Raw genomic sequence first — 23,688 nt, 5'->3', positions numbered from 1 at the left:
GCAGGCAAAAGACAGGTCAAAGAGGTCCGTAATCCAGGGCAGAGTCAATAAGGTACAGAACAGCAGGCAGGCTCGGGGTCAGGGCAGGCAGAATGGTCAGAACTGGGGAAACTAGGGAACAGAACTTGAGCAAGCAGGGAGATGGGAAAACATACTGGTAGGCCCTGACAAGATGAACTGGCAACAGACAGAGAACACAGGTATAAATACACCGGGAATAATGAGGAAGATGGGTTACACCTGGAGGGGGTTGGAGACAAGCACAAAGACAGATGACACAGATCAGGGTGTGACACAGACTTTTTGTGTTAGATTGAGGTTAAATTCATATTTTGTTCATTGCTGAATATTCGTTAAAAAAATTTGCTGATTACCCAAGGCATTTTAGCCAGTGTACAGTAATATTATTAGATCATTTAGTTTCAGCTAGTCTGATTATTAAAAGTACAGATTTCTCCTCTATTTGCCCTCACCAGTACACCATTTGTCTGTTGTTATCTCTGGCAGAGTTCAGTCTGAACTGTACTTCTAGTGAGTGTAGGGTATATAAACTGAAAGAAATACATGAAGTGGCTTGTAAAATGCATTTGCATTTTTAAAATTTATTTAACCTTTATTTAACTAGGCAAGTCAGTTAAGAACAAATTCTTAATTTACAATGACGGCCTACCCCAGCCAAACCCTCCACTAACCTGGAAGACGCTGGGTCAATTGTGCGCCGCGCTATGGGACTCCCGATCACGGCCAGTTGTGATACAGCCCGGGCTCAAACCAAGGTCTGTAGTGACTCCTCTAGCTCGGAGAAGTAGTGCCTTAGACCCCTGCACCACTCGGGAGCATTAGCATAATGTGAATAAACAACATGTGGTCATTAGGTCAATACAGACCTGAATGGGCACTAGCAAACCATATGCTAAAGGTTACTACTAGTTAGCATAGTAATATCTACACATTCTCTTCCATGTGAATATTAAAGTTTAAAAAAATTGAAAATGATCTGCCATGACTACAAGGTCTGATAGGAATTCAGGAAACTCAGTGAGGAATGCTGTTTATGGCCCAGGAGGCCTGTACACAGTAGCTATAAAAAGTGATTGAGTAGGCTGCATAGATTTCATGACTAGAAGCTCAAAACACGAAAATGCAGTCTTTTTTTTTTGTAAATTGAAATTTGCTATCATAAATGTTAGCAACACCTCCGGCTTTGCGGGATGTGCAGGGGATATGGTCACTAGTGTAACCAGGAGGTGAGGCCTCATTTAACACAATAAATTCATGTGTTCAATGTTTCAGTCAGGCCAATCACATCAAGATTAGGATCAGTGATTAGTTCATTGACTATGGCTGCCTTGGAAGTGAGGGATCTAATATTATTAAGTATCCCTATTTTGAGATGTGAGATATCACAATCTCTTTCAATAATGACAGGAACGGAGGAGGTCTTTATTCCAGTGAGATTGCTAAGGCGAACACCGCCATGTTTAGTTTTGCCCAACCTAGGTCGAGGCACGGACACGGTCTCAATGGGAATAGCTGAGCTGACTACACTGACTGTGCTCGTGGCAGACTCCACTAAGCTGACAGGCTGGCTAACAGCCTGCTGCCTGGCCTGCACCCTATCTCATTGTGGAGCTTGAGGAGTTAGAGCCCTGTCTATGTTCGTGGAAAAGATGAGAGCACCCCTCCAGCTAGGATGGAGTCTGTCACTCCTCAGCAGGCCAGGCTTGGTCCCAGAAAGAGGGCCAATTATCTGTAGATTTTCTCTTTTGGGAGGGGTAGAAAACAGTTTTCAACCAGCGATTGAATTGTGAGACTCTGCTCATCACTCCCCCTAACTGGGAGGGGGCCAGAGACAATTACTCAATGCCGACACATATTTGTAGCTGATTTACACGCTGAAGCTATGTTGAGCTTGGTGACCTCTGGCTGTTTCATCTTAACATCGTTGGTGCCGACGTGGATAACAATATCCCTATACTCTCTACACTCACCAGTTTTAGCCTTAGCCAGCACCATCTTTAGATTAGCCTTAACGTCGGTAGCCATGCCCTCTGGTAAACAGTGTATAATTGCTGGATGATTCGTTTTAAGTCTAATACTGCGTGTAATGGAGTCGCTAATGACTAGGGTTATCACTTTGTCAGAGCTAATGGTGGGAGGCTTCGGTGTCTCAGACCCCGTAACGGGAGGAGGAGAGACCAGAGAAGGCTCGCCCTCTGACTCCGACCCGTTGCTTAATATCACTATTTATGTAGCGATCACTGTATGTTGTGGAATTTCAGCCCGCTAGCGGGTTCCGTGCGCAGAGAGGTTAATGGGGAGAACCGGTTGAAAGTTTCTGTCGGCTGAATGAGCAACACTGCTTGAGCATTCCTACCAGAAGCCATGAGAAAATTGTCCGGGGACTGTGCGTGGGGATTTATACTACTATCTGTACTTATTGGTGGCACAGACACGGTTTCATCCTTTCCTACACTTAAATTACCCTTGCCTAACGATTGCGTCTGAATCTGGGCTTGCAGCACAGCTATCCTCGCCATAAGGCAATCGTTCCCCTGTAAATTATGAGTACAGCGACTGCAATTAGAAGACGTAATGTTTGTTACTGCTTAGCTTTGGCTGGTGGAGGTCCTGACGAACCACGTCCAGATAAAGCATCCCGGGGTGAAAAAGTTGAATCGAGCGAGGGAATAAATACAATTTTAAAAACGGTAATAAAAAAATAAAAAACGTAAAGTTGGCAGGTGGCAAAGTAAGGTTAGCAACAAACTGCACAGCAGCACGTAAACAAGTCTACAAGTTGAAACGTGCTGAAACAAGAGGTGATGGCAGCGAATGAATGGCATGACAATGGGCCTCAGGATCTTGTCACGGTATGTCTGTGCATTCAAAATGCAATTATGTTCATTGTCCGTAGCTTATGCCTGCCTGCCCGTACCATAACCCCACCGTCACCATGGGGCACTCTGTTCACAATGTTGACATCAGCAAACCGCTCTCCCACACAACGCCATACACGCTGTCTGCCATCTGCACCGTACAGTTGAAACCAGGATTCATCTGTGAAGAGCACACTTCTCCAGCGTGCCAGTGGCCATCGAAAGGGAGCATTTCACCACTGAATTTGGTTACGACGCCGAACTGCAGTCAGGTCAAGACCCTGGTGAGGACAATGTGCATGCAGATGAGCTTCCCTGAGACAGTTTCTGACAGTTTGTGCAATTCTAGCTATAAAACTAATTTTTCTATGACACTGTTTTGAACATGTCATTATGAGTAGATTCGCATTGAAGAATTCATGAAACCACCAGTACTATACAAGATACACCAAATAATGAGGCGACAGGGACAAAACAATAGAACTTAAAACGAACGTATAAGACCAACAAAAGACACCACAAAAATGTATCACAATTGGCGAAAGCCAGTTTGAAGAAGTATTTCTTGAGCTCAGACTTAAAGGGAGTGGTTGTCTGGGACTTGCGGAGGTGGAGCGTGAGCTTGTTCCAGAGCAAGGGCCCGAGACCCCAGAGTGCTCGGTCACCCATTGTTTTTAGGCGCCAATGTTATAACCACACTGCAGTGCATAAAGCAATGTCGCTATAAACAGCTCTAACAAATATACCTCTGATGTGTCTCTGTTGTCTTGTTTCCCTCTAAGGACCATCAGACAATTCTGCGAGCTTGGGCTGTGAAGGATTTCGCTCCAAAGTGCCCCATTTATGTCCAGATTCTGAAGCCAGAGAATAAATTCCATGTGAAATTTGCAGGTAAAGAAGGATGAATGTACTGTTAAGAAACATTTGTTTAGATGATGTGGGACCTTGGCATAGATTCTTTGGGAATATCCTGAATTGTGGCCCCAATAATGGGTTAACCCGTCCTTCTCTAGTTTTGCATTTATATTTCCTCTATGTATTCCGGTTCGTCTCATTGAGTCAAATGTTATTATTCTCCTTTGCCTTAGATCATGTTGTGTGTGAGGAGGAATTCAAGTACGCCATGTTGGCCCTGAACTGCATCTGTCCAGCGACCTCCACCCTCATAACCCTACTGGTCCACACTTCACAGGGCCTGTAAGTACACAACCACCCTCCACCCTCATACCTAGTCAACACTTCAATGGTATACACTCCATAAGATCTGCAAAGTACAGTAGGCAACGCTCCAACCCACCGAGTCTCTACCCAATTCTTTACCTGTTCAATTGTCTGCAGCGAAAGCCTAAACTAAACCCAGCTGAATGGTTACACTTCATATGAATACCCTCTTCATGACTCTATGTGCTTCAGGGAGGGGCAGCAGTCTCCAGAGCATTGGCACAGGACCTATGGCAAGTGTTCCGGGAACGAGGTTTACAACATCGCCATGAGAGACAGCGTCTTCTTCTCGGAATACATGGGGAAAAGCTTCACCTACACCTCCTTCAAATCGCATAAGAAGTAAGTAGAAAACACCAATACGTTTTAGGTTGGGGGGGCTAGGGTCAAGGGTCACAGACTTGCCAATAAACAAACCTACTGACAAATGAACATATTTCCTTGTGATCCCATTTCTAATGGTTAGATTTACTGTGCTATTTAATTTGTATCCATGGATGTGGACAGGTATGTGGGCTTAAATGCTCAAGAAACACTTTTCACCAACAAATGTTATTTTATTTATCACATGCTTCTTAAACAACAGGTGTAGACTAACAGTGAAATGCTTACTTATGGGCCCTTCCCAACAATGCAGAGAGAAAGAAAATAGATAAATAATAGAAAAGTAATAACACGCAATAATAAAAGTAATAATAAATACATAATGAGTAATGATAACTTGGCTATATACATGGGGTACCAATACCGAATCGATGTGTGGGGGAATGAGGTAATTAAGGTAGATACAGTTGAAGTCAGAAGTTTACATACACCTTAGCCTATTACATTTACACTCAGTTTTCAACATTTCCTGAAATGTAATCCTAGTAAAGTTTTCCTGTCTTAGGTCAGTTAAGATCACCACTTTATTTTAAGAATGTGAAATGTCAGAATAATAGTAGAGAGAATGATTTATTTCAGCTTTTATTTCTTTCATCACATTCCCAGTGGGTCAGAAGTTTACATACACTCAATTAGTATTTGGTAGCATTGCCTTTAAATAGTTTATCTTGGGTCAAACGTTATGGGTAGCCTTCCACAAGCATCCCTCAATAAGTTGGTGTAACTGAGTCAGGTTTGTAGGCCTCCTTGCTCGCACATGCTTTTTCAGTTCTTCCCACAAATGTTCTATGGGATTGAGGTCAGGGCTTTGTGATGGCCACTCCAACACCTTGACTTTGTTGTCCTTAAGCCATTTTGCCACAACTTTGGAAGTATGCTTGGGGTCATTGTCCATTTGGAAGAACCATTTGCAACCAAGCTTTAACTTCCTGACTGATGACTTGGGATGTTGCTTCAATATATCCACATAATTCTACTTCCTCATGGTGCCATCTATTTTGTGAAGTGCACCAGTCCCTCCTGCAGCAAAGCATCCCCACAACATGATGCTGCCACCCCCGGGCTTCACGGTTGGGACAGTGTTCTTTAGCTTGCAAGCCTCCCTCTTTTTCCTCCAAACATAACGATGGTCATTATGGCCAAACAGTTATATTTTTGTTTCATCAGACCAGAGGACATTTCTCCCAAAAGTACGATCTTTGTCCCCATGTGCAGTTGCAAACCGTAGTCTGACTTTTTTATGAAGGTTTTGGAGCAGTGGCTTCTTCCTTGCTGAGCGGACTTTAAGGCTATGTTGATATAGGACTCGTTTTACTGTGGATATAGATACTTTTGTACCTGTTTCCTCCAGCATCTTCACAAGGGCCTCTGCTGTTGTTCTGGGATTGATTTGCACTTTTCACACCAATGTACGTTCATCTCAAGGAGACAGAACGCATCTCCTTCCTGAGAGGTATGACGGCTGCATGGTCCCATGGTGTTTATACTTGCGAAACTATTGTTTGTACAGATGAGCATAGTACCTTCAGGCGTTTGCTCCCAAGGATGAACCAGACTTGTGGAAGTCTACAATTTGATTTCTGAGGTCTTGGCTGATTTCTTCTGATTTTCTGATGGTGTCAAGCAAAGAGATACTGAGTTTGAAGGTATGAGCCTTGAAATACATCCACAGGTTTATTTACCATTTTTATTTCACCTTTATTTAACCAGGTAGGCTAGTTGTGAACAAGTTCTCATTTACAACTGGCCAAGATAAAGCAAAGCAGTTCGACACATACAACAACACAGAGTTCAACATGGAATAAACAAACATAGTCAATAATACAGTAGGAAAAAAGTATATATACATTGTGTGTAAAGGAGGTAAAATAAGGGAGGTATGGCAATAAATAGGCCATGGTGGTGAAGTAATTACAATATAGTAATTAAACAATGGAATGGTAGATGTGCAGAAGATGAACGTGCAAGTAGAGATACTGGGGTGCAAAGGAGCAAGATAAATAAATACAGTATGGGGATGAGGTAGTTGGATGGGCTATTTAAAGATGGGATATGTACAGGTGCAGTGATCTGTGAACTGCTCTGACAGCTGGTGCTTAAATTTAGTGAGGGAGATATGTGTCTCCAGCTTCAGTGAGTTTTGCAGTTATTTCCAGTCATTGGCAGCAGAGGACTGGAAGGAAAGGCGGCCAAAGAGGAATTGGCTTTGGGGATGACCAGTGAGATATACCTGCTGGAGCGCGTGCTACGGGTGGGTGCTGCTATGGTGACCAGTGAGCTGAGATAAGGTGGGGCTTTACCTAGCAGAGACTTGTAGATGACCTGGAGCCAATGGGTTTGGAAACGAGTATGAAGCGAGGGCCAGCCAATGAGAGCGAACAGGTCGCAGTGGTGGGTAGTATATGGGGCTTTGGTGACAAAACGGATGGCACTGTGATAGACTGCATCCAATTTGTTGAGTGGAGTGTTGGAGGCTATTTTGTAAATGACCGAGTTCGAGGTTCGGTAGGATGGTCAGTTTTACGAGGGTATGTTTGGCAGCATAAGTGAAGGATGCTTTGTTGTGAAATAGGAAGCCAAATCTAGATTTACTTTTGGATTGGAAATGTTTAATGTGAGTCTGGAAGGAGGGTTTACAGTCTAACCAGACATCTAGGTATTTGTAGTTGTCCACATATTCACGTACACCTCCAATTGACTCAAATTATTTAAATTAACCTATCAGAAGCTTGTAAAGCCATAATTTTCTGGAATCTTCCAAGCTGTTTAAAGGCGCAGTTAACTTAGATGTTCGAACTGACTTGCCAAAACTATAGTTTGTTAACAATAAATATGTGGAGTGGTTGAAAAATGAGTTTTAATGGCTCCAACCTAAATGCATGTAAACTTCCGATTTCAACTTTATGTACATAAACTTCCCTTTTTCAGTACCCTGTCTTTCAAAGATAATTCATCAAAATCCAGAAATTCATTGTAAAGGTTTTAAACACGGTTTCCCATGCTTGTTCAATGAACCATAAACAATTCATGAACATGCACCTGTGGAATGGTCATTAAGACACTAACAGCTTACAGATGGTAGGTAATTAAGGTCACAGTTATGAAAACTTAGGACACTAAAGAACCTTTCTACTGACTCTGAAAACCACCAAAATGGAGATGCCCAGGGTCCATGCTCATCTGCGTGAACGTGCCTTAGGCATGCTGCAAGGAGGCATGAGGACGGCAGATGTGGCCAGGGCAATAATTTGCAATGTCCGTACTGTGAGACACCTAAGACAGGGTTACAGGGAAACAGGATGGACAGCTGATCGTCCTCACAGTGGCAGACCATGTGTAACAACACCTGCACAGGATTGGTACATCCTAACATCACACCTGTGGGACTGGTACAGGATAGCAACAACAACTGCCCGAGTTACACCAGGAACGCACAATCCCTCCCATCAGTGCTCAGACTGTCCACAATAGGCCGAGGGAGACTGGACTGAGGGTTTGTAGGGCTGTTGTAAGGCAGGTCCTCACCAGACATCACTGGCAACAATGTCAGATATGGGCACAAACCCACCGTCGCTGGACCAGACAGGACTGGCAAAAAGTTATCTTCTCTGACGAGCCGCGGTTTTGTCTCACTATCGTTGAAGGAATGAGCGTTACACCGAGGCCTATACTCTGGAGCGGGATCAATTTGGAGGTGGAGGGACCATCATGGTCTGGGGCAGTGTGTCACAGCATCTTCGGACTGAGCTTGTTGTCATTGCAGGCAATCTCAACGCTGTGCGTTACAGGGAAGACATCCTCCTCCCTCATGTGGTACCCTTCCTGCAGGCTCATCCTGACATGACCCTCCGGCATGACAATGCCGCCAGCCATATTGCTCGTGATTTCCTGCAAGACAGGAATGTCAGTGTTCTGCCATGGCCAGCGAAGAGCCCGGATCTCAAACCCATTGAGCCCGTTTGGTACCTGTGTGATCGGAGGGTGAGGGCTAGGGCCATTCCCCCCAGAAATGTCCGGGAACTTGCAGGAGCCTTGGTGGAAGAGTGGGGTAACATCTCACAGCAAGAACTGTCAAATCTGGTTCAGTCCATGAGGAGGAGATGCACTGCACTACTTAATGCAACTGGTGGCGACACCAGATACTGACTGTTACTTTTGATTTTGACCCCCGCCTTTGTTCAGGGCCACATTATTACATTTTGGTTAGTCACATGTCTGTGGAATTGTTCAGTTTATGTCTCAGTTGTTGAATCTTGTTATGTTCATACAAATATTTGCACATGTTAAGTGAACGCAGTTGACAGTGAGAGAACGTTTCTTTTTTTGCTGAGTTTATAACCAGGAGTAAAATGACTAGGCAACAGGATAGATAATAAACAGTAGCAGCGGCGTAGGTGATGAGTCAAAAAGTTTGCGCAAAAAGGGTGAATACAGATAGTCAGGGCAGCTATTAGGTATAAACACACTAGGTATCCAATAAACATCAGCGAGTTTTTTTTAACTGAAATTAGGACTGATCCTACATACTTAAAACCAGCCCTATTTATGAGTATTCTAATACAGGTGACAAAATGTAGGTCAAAGAACAAGAGTAGGGCCTTGACCACAATAATAATAATAATAAATAATAATAATGGATTAAACTTCTATTGAACTTTTCATAACAGAAATCTCAAAGCACTTCATGAGCACAAACCAAACAAACAAGCAATATATCATGACAGGTCAACCAATAGATGCCAAGTCTTTGAAAGCTGCATCCTACGAAGAAGGAGAGAGTCAGTTCATTGCTTGAGCTGTTCATGGCTGTTCAGAGGATGGTAAAGGATGGTGATGGAGTCTGCTGATGATCTTATAGAGGGCAAGTCTGGGAACCAGCATTAATCATATAGCCACTGGACTTCTCCTCGTCCACTCTGTGAAGCACCCATTTGGGTGATGCGTCGGCAGCTCTGGGCAATAGAAAGCTCACCACAATGTTCAGAATAGTAGCCTGTCATCCTCTCTACGAACCCTCTGCCTCTGCAGTGTATTCCTCCATCTCCAACTCCTCTTACGCTTCAAGCGACTCCTCATGACCATACCTGGAAAAACCTAGGGCCTTAGCAAACACTCTGGTCTCGTCATGTGGTCAGGAATACTCAGGCGCCCAGTCAAATAGGCTTTGAATAGGCTTTCTCTCCCTGTTATTTTCCTCTGTATCTCCACTATGTATAATCTAACACTTGCCCTATGTCTCCATCTCTGTCCTCAGGTATGGTGTGTGTCTGATCGGGGTGTGCCGGGAGGACAGTAAGAGCATCCTGCTGAACCCCGGGCCCCAGTTCCGAATGAGCCCCAATGATACCTGCTTCTACATCAACATCACCAAGGAGGAGTATTCTACCTTTAAGACCCAGAGAGAGAGGATGGTCAGCCGGCCTCGCCTGCCAGTACCCAGTGTCATCGCCAGCATGGGTCAGTAATATGAGCTCTATTTCAATATCAAAACGTATGTACTACGTAGTATGAAGTGATGTACACTAACAAGTGAGTAATGTATTGGACAAGTATAGTGTGCTAGTGTGGATATTGGTATATATTAACATGGATTATTCTGCATTATTGAACTACAATTGGTATTTTTCTGAAATATTGTGAATGAATTAACTTGTAAGAAAAATGCCAACAGTTAATAGTATGTTGTAAATGTTGTTCTACTTGTATCCTTGTTCAGGCACTGTGGCCATAGACCTCCAGGACGCAGGCTGCAAGCCCCACTGTGGGCCCACTCTCTGTCTCCCCCCAGAGGACTTTAAGGGTAACAGCAGGAGGCCCAGCATCAGCCCCGTGTTAGAGGTGCCAGACACTTCCTCTCTGCACACAGGTGACCTCTATAGCGACCAATCAGAGGACGAGAACCTGCCCTCCGACGAGGACGTATCAACTGAGGAGTATGTTTTATATCATTTCTATAAGAGGATGTAAGCCAAGCTTTCCGCCAAAAAAATATATATATATATTTTGGGAAACAGTGATACCATGCAATATGTCTTACTTTTTATTCTCCGATTTAAAAAAAAAATGGGATTAAAAAAGCCTTTTGGTTATTTCAGTTAGGGGTCTCCAACTTTGGTCCTGGAGTGCTACTGTGTGCACTTGATTCAATTAACTACAGATATAGGATCTTAATTTGACCTATTTTGTCACAGCAAAACAATCCTGCAGCAAGAGGATTTGAACATTTAGTCCAGTGGAGGCTGGTGAGGGGAGAACGGCTCATAGTAATGGCTGGAATGGACTTTATGGAATGTACGGTGTTTAATTCCATTCCATCTACTCCCTTCCAGCCATTACTATGAGCCATCCTCCCCTCACCAGCCTCCACTGGTTTAGTCCATAATGTCTCTTGATCAGTGGTTAGGCTATTAGCTGGCTAAAAGTAAGTTACATGTCCAATAATGTTAATATAAATGTGTGTTAGTGTGGGTTTTCAGTGAATTTATGTAAATCACAAAGCTCATCTGCATTTCCTGTGGTGCAAGAAAATTCTCAGCAACAAAAGAGTGATCAAATTAAGACCCTACACCTGTATGTTCTAGACTGAAGACCATGCATAGTTGATTGATTCAGGTAGCTCTCGCCGAGACTGATTGATTTAGCTCTCGCCGAGACTGGAATTGGAGAACAACAGCAGTAGATGATGATTTGTGATACAGTAATGACATTTGTTTGGCTATGAATTTGAATGGGAGATCCATACTCATAAAATATGAATTGTGTGTCTGTTTATTTGAAGCTATGTGAAAGGCTATTCTCCCAACCTGCCTTACATCGGTAGTTCTCCAACACTTTGCCATCTACTGAAGGAGAAAGTACCATACTGTTGCCTCAGACTGGAAGGGGTAAATGATGCAAGTCACTTATTCAGTTCAAGCAATATAGGTAGTATTAAGTCATGTTAGCCATTGGCACTATTGATGCTGGTTTCCAGAAACAGATTAAGTCTAGTCCTGAACTAAAATGCATGCACAATGGGGAATCTGCTTTTTAGTCCAAGACTAGGCTTAATCTGTGTCCAGGGAAACCGGACCACAAAATATAGTTTATGGTATTTTAATTCAAATACATATTTGTTTGTGTATTTGAATTAATACATAAAAAACAACAACATAAAAATGTATGTTATTTTCCCCATAGGGTTGTCAGCATAACAACTTTGAGGACGCCAAAGTGTATAGCTTTAAGAACAAGCTGATCATTGTGTCGGCTGAGACGGCGGGGAATGGACTGTACAACTTCATCGTCCCACTTAGAGCTTCCTACAGACTAAAGAAAGAGCTGAACCCGATTGTGCTGCTCCTGGATAATCAGTAAGAACAGCGTTTTATTTGATCTTCTTACCCTTTTTATTGTGCTGCCCTCTTGGTCGGATCCACATTTGTAAAAGCGTTACAGATTTTCGGCGCAGGATGAAGACAATCCTGCAGCAGGAAGATTTGAACATCTGAAGGAATGTTTAGAATCGCCGCCAGGGTGCAGCTGGAAGCAGTGTTTGTATACAATGCAGAACCATAGCTACCTACGTTGTACCTTTGACTGCAGGTCCTTTGACTGCAGGTCCTTTGACTGCAGGTCCTTTGACTGCAGGTCCTTTGACTGCAGGTCCTTTGACTGCAGGTCCTTTGACTGCAGGTCCTTTGACTGCAGGTCCTTTGACTGCAGGTCCTTTGACTGCAGGTCCTTTGACTGCAGGTCCTTTGACTGCAGGTCCTTTGACTGCAGGTCCTTTGACTGCAGGTCCACTGGGCGCCAGTTCTAGTAGTATGTAGTTTTATTACATGTTCAAGGAAAGCTATAAGCAGAATAAATGATTGGTGGCGTCAGTGTGGTCCAGTGGATACAGTAGGCCTGTGCTACTGTAGCCTGCGTATAACAGTTTAGCAATGTTAGGGCCATCCACGCCAAAGACCATAATTACTGTATACTGACAAATTATACATAGCCACACTGAAGGTAAGTGTATTGTTCTACAGTAAGCCTATATCTGCCAATCAACTGATGGCCCAAATCAGCAGTGATGGAAAAAGTACCAAACTGTCATACTTGAGTAAAAGTAACAATGCCTTTTTTTTTACGGAAAGCCAGGGGCACATTACAACATTCAGAAATTATTTTCAAACGAAGTGAGTCTGCCAGATCAGAGGCAGTAGGGATTACCAGGGATGTTCTGTTGATAAGTGTGAGAATTTGTACTTTTGGTTTCATGGAAAATTATGAGGTAAAAAGTACAATATTTTCTTAAGGAATGTAGTAAAGTAAAAGTTGTCAAAAATATAAATACAACTTAACTACTTAAGTACTACTTTAAAGTATTTTTACTTAAATACTTTACACCATTGTAAATCAACTCATCCACAGAAACACAAACAGTAGGCTATTATCGGGTTTCACACCTTTTATTATGTGACAGTGGATTGGAATATAATATATTGGAATATAATCAAATAACAAGGGGCATATTGCAACCATCGACGGCACTAGATTATCGCCAGCTGATATCTCGTTAGACCGTCAATACGTGCACAGCTGATCTCAATTGCAACCATTATTGGTCTCCTCATTATCGCTCCCTAAAAGATGATGTCAGTGTTATTTTAGTCTAGCCTGTTGACTCACACTAAATTATTCCGGTGCTCTGTTGTTCGCGACATACTTTAGTCGTTTGTGGTGATGAGGGGCATAGCCTAGACTTGCTACTCAACTACAAAACATTTTGAGTGCACCATACACCCATGCTGCATTCATTATTTATTTCGTAAGCTAAAAACACAGAGCCTAACGTTAGCTGACTAGCTACTATGAGGATGTCATGTCATTGGAGGAGTGGATGAGTGACTGAGTTTTTCCCCTCATATTGTTTTTCGGTGGCTACTGCTAGAGATGCAAGTGTCATTTGGTTAGCTAGCAAGAAATGTGAATCACTTTGCTAGCTAGCTATGCTGAACTTGAACGACTCTAACTGCACTGAAGCCGCTCAACATTTACATTACATTCAGTCGTCTAACAGACACTCCAATCCAGAGTGACACACAAGAGCAACCAGGGACAAGCGCCTCGCCCAAGGGCACATTGACAAATTTCCCACCAAGCCAAATCGGGGACCCGCCCAAGCTCCCAACTTCCAGGACACCAACCATCCAAGATCCCCCAACTGTTCCCCCGAGAGCTGCTCCTCAACCATCCAACCCCCCCCCCCCCCCCCCCCCCTCCCCACACACACACAGTAATGAAATACCAAGAAAATTTCGTTTTTTTGTCAAGTTCCTTAAATGTGCTGAGTGTTCCAAAGGCAAGCAACTATCCGGCACCATTCCCAGAAAGTTGTGGGAAGGTTGTATTCAAAAATAACCATAGGACAACCACGCGCTCACCAAGCTCGAAGTAACATATGTTTCTCAAGACGTTACAGTATGTGCTAGCTGGAAAGTGAATGTCAAATGAGATTGAATGGCTGTAGTTTATCTTGAATTCAGCAAGATTCCAATGAGCGCCCTTTTTGGTACTTTAACCGCAACCAATTCAGCACTTCCTACCATATTTTCTCTATTTTATAAAAGTGACTGTCTCTTTTGGATATGTCGGGTCGGGTACTGTGACAACAAAAATAACAATAGCTGTTCGTATGGACAATGAGGATCCATTCAATTGAATTATATTCCATTCTATTCTATTATTTTCTATGTTGTGATGTGTTATGTTGTCTCACCAGGCCTGACACACAGTTCCTGGAGGCTATTTGTTGGTTCCCCATGGTGTTCTACATGGTCGGCTCCATCGATAAGTACGTGACGCACAACATGACCTTATCAATCATCTAATTTAGTGCATGTACTGCATTTGTATGCTATTAGTCTCCCTATCAAGAATACATCTAAAAGGAAATGGACTGAGTGAACCGAAATATCAATTTCTAAAATATGTCCTGTGTCCAAAGTCACCTTTCTAGACAGCCCCTGAGAAACTACTAGTTTCGATTCTCTCTCCACAGCGAATGTTTCAGAATATAGCTAGCTCATGTGCAGGGCCCAGAGGTTTTCCTGACAGTCTATAACTACGGTCTAGAATTTTTCCTGACCTTTTCATGTCAAGAAGTCAAATTCAATTCAAATGTGTGTGTGTGTCTCGCATAGCCTGGATGACCTCCTGCGCTGCGGTGTGTCCTTTGCGGCCAACATGGTGGTGGTGGACAAGGAGAGCACCATGAGTGCAGAGGAGGACTACATGGCTGACGCCAAAACCATCGTCAATGTGCAGACACTGTTCAGGTACCGTAAACATCGTCAATGTGAAGAAACTGTTCAGGTACCGGAAACATCGTCAATGTGCAGACACTGTTCAGGTACCGGAACCATCGTCATTGTGCAGACACTGTTCGGGTATCGCAACCATTGTCAATGTGTAAACATTGTTCCGGTACCGCAACAATTGTTAGTGTTTAGGTAGCGATACCCTTCTTTGTGATTTTGTACACTTACCTCATGTCATTCCTTCTAACTGCCATCTCTGCTTCAGAGGCAAGTCTTTCTACATATTTAGGTGTTCACAGGAAAGGACTATTTCTGTCTGTAATAAAGCCCTTTTGTGGGGAAAAACTAATTCTGGCTCCCCAGTGGGCCGGCCTGGCTCCCAAGTGGGTGGGCTTATGGTGGGCTCCTGCCCAGTCGTGTAATCTATAGATTAGAGCCTAATGAATTCATTTCAATTGCCTGATTTCCTTACATGAACTCTAATTCAGCAAAATCTTTTAAATTGTTGCGTTAATACTTTTGTATATGTAGGTGTCGTTCCTCATGCTGAACAAATATGCCTCAAGGACCCATAAGGATAGATTTTTATCCATCTTGGAAATTTTGGACAACCTTTAAAAATCATACAGTATTCTCATAAACCATATGTTCGGAATTCTGTATGTAGGCCCATGGTACAGTTGAAGTCAGAAGTTTACATACACTTAGGTTGGAGTCATTAAAACTAGTTTTACAACCATCCCACAAATTTCTTGCAAGCAAACTATAGTTTTGGCAAGTCGTTTAGGACATCTACTTTGTGCATGACACAAGTAATTTTTCCAACAATTGTTTACAGTCAGATTATTTCACTTATAATTCACTGTTTCACAATTCCAGTGGGTCAGAAGTTTACATACACTAAGTTCACTGTGCCTTTAAACAGCTTGGAAAAAAAGAAAAGGATGTCATGGCTTTAGAAGCTTCTAATGGGTTAATTGACATCATTTGAGTCAATAGGAGGTGTACCTGTGGATGTATAACAAGGCCTAACTTCAAACTCAGTGCCTCTTTGCTTGACATCATGGGAAAATCAAAAGAAATCAGCCAAGACCTCAGAAAAGAAATTGTAGACCTCCACAAGTCTGGTTCATCCATGGGAGCAATTTCCAAACTCCTGAAGGTACCACTTCCATCTGTACAAACAATCGTACACAAGTAAAAACACCATGGGGCCACGCAACTGTCATACCGCTCAAGAAGGAGACTCGTTCGGTCTCCTAGAGATCAATGCACTTTGGTGCGAAAAGTGCAAATTAATCCCAGAACAACTGCAAAGGACCTTGTGAAGATGCTGGAGGAAACAGGTACAAAAGTATCTACTGTATATCCACAGTAAAAACAAGTCCTATATTGATATAACCTGAAAGGCCGCTCAGCAAGGAAGAGGCCACTGCTCCAAAACCGCCATAAAAAAGCCAGACTATGGTTTGCAACTGCACATGGGGACAAAGATCTTACTTTTTTGAGAAATGTCCTCTGGTCTGATGAAACATAAATAGAGCTGTTTGGCCATAATAAACATTGCAAGCCGAAGAACACCATCCCAACCGTGAAGCACACGGGTGGCAGCATCATGTTGTGGCGGTGCTTTGCTGCAGGAGGGACTGGTACATTATGTGGATATATTGAAACAACATCTCAAGACATCAGAAGTTAAAGCTTGGTCGCAAATGGGTCTTCCAAATGGACAATGACCCCAAGCATACTTCCAAAGATGTGGCAAAATGGCTTAAGGACAACAAAGTCAAGGTATTGGTGGCCATCACAAAGCCCTGACCTCAATCTTATAGAACATTTGTGAGCAGAACTGAAAAAGCTTGTGCAAGCAAGGAGGCCTACAAACCTGACTCAGTTACACCAGCTCTATAAGGAGGAATGGGCCAAAATTCACACAACTTATTGTGGGAAGCTTGTGGAAGGCTACCCAAAACGTTTGACCCAAGTTAAACAATTTAACGGCAATGCTACCAAATACTAATTGAGAATATGTAAACTTCTGACACACTGGGAATGTGATGAAATAAATAAATGCTGAAATAAATCATTCTCTCTACTAGTATTCTGGCATTTCACATTCTTAAAATACAGTGGTGATCCTAACTGACCTAAAACAGGGAATTTTTACGAGGATTAAATGTCAGGAATTGTGAAAACTGAGTGTAAATGTATTTGTCTAAGGTGTATGTAAACTTCCGTACATCTGTTAACCAATCCCTTTTCTCAAGCTAAGTTAAGAGATGGCTGAGTTCTTGATTAATCAGGAAATCAAATTGTAAGTGTCCATTTAAATGCTTTGTAAATCCACTTCACAATGGTATCAGGCAGAGTGAAACAGAGGAACCCAAGAGCAGAGTCCAACGAGGAGACTGGGATTTTTTATTTTAATTTTTTATTTAACCAGGCAAGTCAGTTAAGAACACATTCTTATTTTCAATGACGGCCTAGGAACAGTGGGTTAACTGCCTGTTCAGGGGCAGAACGACAGATCTGTACCTTGTCAGCTCGGGGGTTTGAACTCGCAACCTTCCGGTTACTAGTCCAACGCTCTAACCACTAGGCTACGCTTGGATGAAGTAACCAAGGTATTTATTGAAACACAGGGGGAAGATGGAGTGCAGGCCAGGGGAAGCTCGGGTGGGTTGCAGGAAACCAGGTGCGGAGGCTAAGTTTTGCATTTATATCTTAAAAAATAAGGAACTATTACCAACAAACTGTTTTGACTTTGTAACACTAATGCTTATAATAATCATACAAATATATTTATCTCATGGACCAAAATTCAGATTCACTCCAGATTTGGTCTTTAGTTTGAGAAAATAATGCATTCAAAGATGGCCACACTACACCAGCAGATGCATATTACCACGCACGTTAATATGCAAACATTTTATTTTCATGAACCATAGGACCAAAGGACACCAACTTTGGCCCAAGGTACATGTCTTAACTTAGTTTGAGAAAAACTAAGGGATTGGTGAAAAGAAGATTGAGTTATTGACTAATCAAAAATCTGATTTTACTTGTCCATTTTAAACCACTGTAAATCCACTCCACAGTGGCCTATCAACTGGTCATCACTATCATGGATGTCCCTTAAGGTGAACTACACTGAATTTGGTATTGATATATAAAAAAACAAGGAAATGATTAACTCATTATTTGCATACATAGTAGTAGTAGTCGTAGTTGTAATATTAGTTCATTTAAAGGGACCATGTGCAGTTAGAAACATACATTTCACATATGAAATATGATGTTTGCACCAGAGTTAGCTAAACACAGCTCATTTTAATGGAGCATGGAGGATTTGAAGTCGCTAGTGCTTCTTAAGGTAGAGGTGAAGGAATTCTATTTCCTGGTGCCTGAGTTGGAGAATGTTGACTACCCAAAGGTGGTTTTTGCTTTTAGGAATGACACAGCCTCCTCTTGTGGAGATCCAGGTGACTCTGCTGTTAGGTTAATATGAAAAAATCTTTCAGAGGTGGCAGTGCCACATTGTTGATAATCTTATAAACTAGACAGTCATCTGAGAAAAAACATCAAGTTGTCCACATTGAACAGATTGTACTTGTGGAGAGTATTACAGTGATGATAATGATGTGATTTCCTGTCCACGGTCTTCAGTCCTTGTTTATATAGTGATCGAAGGGGTTTCATTGGTTTGAGAACAGCCGGCAATGGAACAGGACAGGTGAGAGAAGATCATCACATGTAAATAAAGTTATTAAATATTGGCTGCCACTGTAGAGAGTGAGTTCCTGATGTTTTGAAAAATTCCAAAGACTATATGTGATTTTGCTGGACATCTTTTCAATTTTTTGAAACTTCAATGTAGGGTCTAGGACAATGCCCAGGTATTTAAACTCAGGGACTGTTTACATTTTTTTGTCCGTGGATGAGTATGTCCAGGTAAGCCTAGTAGTTTAGTTTTGTGGAGTAGTACATAGCTACCGTTTTTCCCACATTGTGGTTTGGGCCATTCAGCCACTTTTGCCAATGCTGCTGTTAGTTTGCTTGCCACTTCATTTTTGCCATGCGTATAAAAAAAGCTGCATCATCCGCATACATTTAAATCTCCATGCTCTGGCAAACAGATGGACGGTCATTAATGTCGAGGCTGAATAACAAAGGGCCCAGATTTGACTCCTGTGTCACTCGCCATAGTGCAATCCCTTGGTGATGACATTGCAGTTAACCGTGTCGAAGGCTTTTCTGAGGTCGAGGATAACTGCACCGACAACACCCCCTTTGTCAAGCTTGGCCTTGGTCATATCTGGGAGATAGCAACATGCTGTTTCTGTAGAGTGGTTGACCCTATACCAGTTGTGAAAGTAGATTTCATTTCTTCCAGCTATGGGACCTCCTATTTGTGCACACGCTTACATATAGAACCCCTATTAATTCAATAGTAAAGATTTGTCATTTCACTTTTCAAATGTATTACCTTTTATTGTGGCATAAACCAAACCAGTCGTGATGTTTTCATCTGATTTGTCAATAACTTCGAAGGGCTCTTTTACTAGGCTACTCACGTACGTTCATCCACTCGCAACACATTTCCAGCCTCCAAACAGTGGTGAACGGAAAGAGACATCTGTTACGCAAAACACCACAAATTGTAATGTCATTTTGGCAATTTGTCATTAGACCAGAATTTTTCTGCATCCACTGCTGTCCACACGCGTCTTGGTGTTTGCCATTCATCTCTGCCTTTGCAAAATGTCAGTGTTCTCATCTAGCCACATCGCATTTTGGAGTGTAGGCTACACCACCAGTCTTTAAAAAAAACAATTTTTTTAAAATCGATTTTTACCCCGTTTTCTCCCCAATTTCGTGGTATCCAATTGTTTAGTAACTACTATCTTGTCTCATCGCTACAACTCCCGTACGGGCTCGGGAGTGACGAAGGTTGACAGTCATGCGTCCTCCGATACACAACCCAACCAAGCCGCACCTCTTCTTAACACAGCGCGCATCCAACCCGGAAGCCAGCCGCACCAATGTGTTGGAGGAAACACCGTGCACCTGGCAACCTTGGTTAGCGCACACTGCGCGTCCCCGGACAACCAATTGTGCGTCGCCCCACAGACCTCCCGGTCGCGGCCGGTTACGACAGAGCCTAGGCCCAAACCCAGAGTCTCTGGTGGCACAGCTGGCGCTGCAGTACAGCGCCCTTAACCACTGCGCCACCCGGGAGGCCTACACCACCAGTCTTGCTCATTTTTCAAGCCTCTGACATGCGGTAGCCTAATGAGAAATAGTGATGTAATAGCCTACAGTATGACATTTCGTTTTAATTATTGTGATAGCCTCGTGTTTTATGCCTCACGTTTTATTTTAAGAAAGAAATCAGCTTTGGCTTTCCTGAAACTCCTAGTCACTTAATTTCTCAGTCCCTTGTAAACTAGGCGTTCAACCTCTAAGCCAGATTTGAGGGATTTCTTTAGAGCAGCATCTCTCTTATTCGTCAGGTGCCAAAGAGTGTCATTGAGCCAAGGTAGGTTCTGTTTTTGTTTTTTTGTGAGGGACTTTCCTTGAGAATTTGCTTTGGATTTGATTCATTGTTGTTGCCATTTCATTGCAGTCATTGCAGGTTTTCCAATGCCTCGCAAAGAAGAACACCTATTGGTTGATGGGTAAAACAAATGCATAAATTGAATATCCCTTTGAGCATGGTAAAGTTATTAATTACACTTTGGATGGTGTATCAATACACCCAGTCACTACATAAATACAGGTGTCCTTTCTAACTCAGTTGCCGGAGAGGAAGGAAACTGCTCAGGGATTTCACCATGATCCCAATGGTGACTTTAAAACAGATACAGAGTTTAATGGTTGTGATTGGAGAAAACTGAGGCTGGATCAACAACATTGTAGTTACTCTACAATACTAACCTAATTTGACAGAGTGAAAAGAAGGAAGCCTGTACAGAATAAAAAAATATTCCAAAACATGTTTTGCAACAAGGCACTAAAGTTGCCACGCTTTTCGCTTTTAGTTTTGACTTAAATATGCTTGAAAATGTATGGCAGGGCTTGAACATGGTTATCTATCAATAATCAACAACCAATTTGACAGAGCTTGAAGAATTTTGAAAATAATAATGGGCAAATATTGTACAATCCAGGTGTGCAAAGCTCTTAGAGATGTACCCAGAAAGACTCACAGCTGTAATCACTGCCAACAGGGATTTGAACATGTATTGGCTCAGGGGTGTGAATACTTACAGTACCAGTCAAAAGTTTGGACACACCTACTCATTCAAGGTTTTTTATTTTATTTTTGTAACTATTTTCTATATTGTACAATAATAATGAAGACATCAAAACTATGAAATTACACATGTAGTAAACAAAAATGTGTTAAACAAATCTAAATATATTTAGATTCTTCAAAGTAGCCACCCTTTGCCTTAATGACAGCTTTGCACACTCATGGCATTCTCACAACCAGCTTCACCTGGAATGCTTTTCAAACAATATTGAAGGACTTCCCTGAGTGCTGAGCACTCTTTGGCTGCTTTTCATTCACTCTGCGGTCCAACTCATCCCAAACCATCTCAATTGGTTTGAGGTCGGGTGATTGTGGAGGCCAGGTCATCTGATGCACAGCACTCCATCATTCTATGACTTAGTCAAATAGCCCTTACACAGCCTGGAGGTGTGTTGGGTCATTGTCCTGTGGAAAAATAAATGATAGTCTCACTAAGCGCAAACCAGATGGGATGGTGTATCACTGCAGAATGCTGTGGTAGCCATGCTGGTTAAGTGTGCCTTGAATTCTAAATAAATCACCAACAGTGTCACCAGCAAAGCATCCCCACACCATCACACCTCCTCCTCCATGCTTCACAGTGGGAACCACACATGCAGAGATCATCCGTTCACCTACTCTGAGTCTCACAGACACGGCGATTGGAACCAAAAAAATCTAATTTGGACTCATCAGACCAAAGAACAGATTTCCGCCACACCGGTGGTGGAATGTCCTTTGCTTGGATTTCTTGCCCAAGCAAGTCTCTTCTTATTATTGGTGTCCTTTAGTAGTAGTTTCTTTGCAGCAATTCAACCATGAAGGCCTGATTCACGCAGTCTCCTCTGAACAGTTGATGTTGAGGTGTGTCTGTTACTTGAACTCTGTGAAGCATTTATTTGGGCAGAAATTTTTGAGGCTGTTAACTCTAATGAACTAATCCTCTGCACCATTGGTTACTCTGGGTCTTCCCAGAGAGTCCTCATGAGAGCCAGTTTCATCATAGCCCTTGATGTCGTTTCTCTTTGATTATTTGAGCCTTTCCTGCCCTAATATGGACATGGTATTTTACCAAATAGGGCTGGCTTCTGTATACCAACCCCTACCTTGTCACAACATAACTGATTGGCTCAAATGCATTAAGAAGGAAGCAAATTCCATACATGAACTTTTAACAAGGCTGTTAATTCTAATGCATTCCAGGTGACTACCTCATGAAGCTGGTTGAGTGAATTCCAAGAGTTTGCAAAGCTGTCATCAATGCAAAGAGTGGCTACTTGGAAGAATCTCAAATATATATATATATATTTTTTTAACCCTTTACACTATTCCATATGTGTTATTTCATAGTTTTGCTGTCTTCACTAAAATTGTATAAATAAAAAAAACTCTGGAAAGAGACGTGTCCAAACTTTTGAAGTGTACTGTATGCAAATGAGATATTTCTGAATCTTTCCCAAATATTTTTGCAATACTTTCTAAAAACATGTTTTCACTTTGTCATTATGGGGTATAGTGTGTGTAGATGGGTGAAAAAAGTCAATTTAATCCATTTTGAATTCAGACTGTAACAACAAAATGTGGAATAAGTCAAGGGGTAGGAATACTTTCTGAAGGCATTATACACCATAAATGATTTCAGACCATTTGATTTTCCTTATTTCATCTTAAAAAAGATCCAAATCTCTTTTAGGAATGCGACTGATGTTACTTTTGGTCCTCTTACTGTTGTCCTATCTGAACCTCTGTTTGGTGAGTTTTCTTGCAACCAAAGTAAGATTGTGGTTAGATAAACCAGAAATTAAGTTGTATGATTTTTATTTTATTGAGTCAGGCTTATGAAGTCCAGTTGTGTCTTTGTGGATTTTGTTATCCTAGTCGGCCTTCAATCAGTTGGGTTAGCTAGTTTCCTTGTTCTGTCTTTCAGTTGCCTTTCGTAGATCCTCTGGTTGATGGGGGAAGGGTCGACGTGGCTACTCTGGATGATGGGGGAAGGGTTGACGTGGCTACTCTGGATGATGGGGGAAGGGTCGACGTGGCTACTCTGGATGATTGGGGAAGGGTCGACGTGGCTACTCTGGATGATTGGGGAAGGGTCGACGTGGCTACTCTGGATGATTGGGGAAGGGTCGACGTGGCTACTCTGGATGATGGGGGAAGGGTCGACGTGGCTACTCTGGATGATGGGGGAAGGGTCGACGTGGCTACTCTGGTTGATGGGGAAGGGTCGACGTGGCTACTCTGGTTGATGGGGGAAGGGTCGCCGTGGCTACTCTGGATGATGGGGGAAGGGTCGACGTGGCTACTCTGGATGATGGGGGAAGGGTCGATGTGGCTACTCTGGATGATGGGGGAAGGGTTGATGTGACACCTGAGAGTGGAAGGGTTGAACTGATCTTCTTCTGTAGTTTCTATTGGGGTCCATTAGAGGTATTTTGTCACCACCTCCTGTTTGCATGGAAGCTGAGGGCTGGATATCAGGATGGTCTTTTAGTGGTTTTTTTCCTGTTTCTATAGACTCTTACATGCTGACCAAACCGGACACGCGCACATTGATTTTGTTCATCCACACTAGAAGCGATCAGGACACGCAGGTTGAAATATCAAAACAAACTCTGAG

The 23,688-nt window shown here is 42.5% G+C and overlaps 1 protein-coding gene across 2 annotated transcripts in view; it reads left to right on the top strand.

The window, feature by feature from the left end:
• Positions 1 to 23,688, top strand: part of LOC109875134 (potassium channel subfamily T member 2-like) — a 64,098-nt gene that overhangs the window by 13,941 nt on the left and 26,469 nt on the right. The window contains exons 13-21 of one of the 2 annotated variants that reach the window (XM_020467350.2): positions 3,662 to 3,770; positions 3,968 to 4,076; positions 4,293 to 4,442; positions 9,739 to 9,941; positions 10,201 to 10,417; positions 11,263 to 11,368; positions 11,664 to 11,836; positions 14,236 to 14,307; positions 14,657 to 14,791. In XM_020467350.2, the coding sequence (XP_020322939.1) occupies positions 3,662 to 3,770; positions 3,968 to 4,076; positions 4,293 to 4,442; positions 9,739 to 9,941; positions 10,201 to 10,417; positions 11,263 to 11,368; positions 11,664 to 11,836; positions 14,236 to 14,307; positions 14,657 to 14,791 (1,274 nt within the window). The remainder of the gene's footprint in view (positions 1 to 3,661; positions 3,771 to 3,967; positions 4,077 to 4,292; positions 4,443 to 9,738; positions 9,942 to 10,200; positions 10,418 to 11,262; positions 11,369 to 11,663; positions 11,837 to 14,235; positions 14,308 to 14,656; positions 14,792 to 23,688) is intronic. The other variant, XM_020467351.2, reaches the window with a different exon arrangement.

The sequence above is a fragment of the Oncorhynchus kisutch genome, linkage group LG30 (genome assembly GCF_002021735.2).
Source record: "Oncorhynchus kisutch isolate 150728-3 linkage group LG30, Okis_V2, whole genome shotgun sequence".
NCBI classification, from domain to species: Eukaryota; Metazoa; Chordata; class Actinopteri; order Salmoniformes; family Salmonidae; genus Oncorhynchus; species Oncorhynchus kisutch.
Note: the sequence above shows the minus strand (reverse complement) of the source record. Positions and strands in the feature narration are given on the sequence as shown.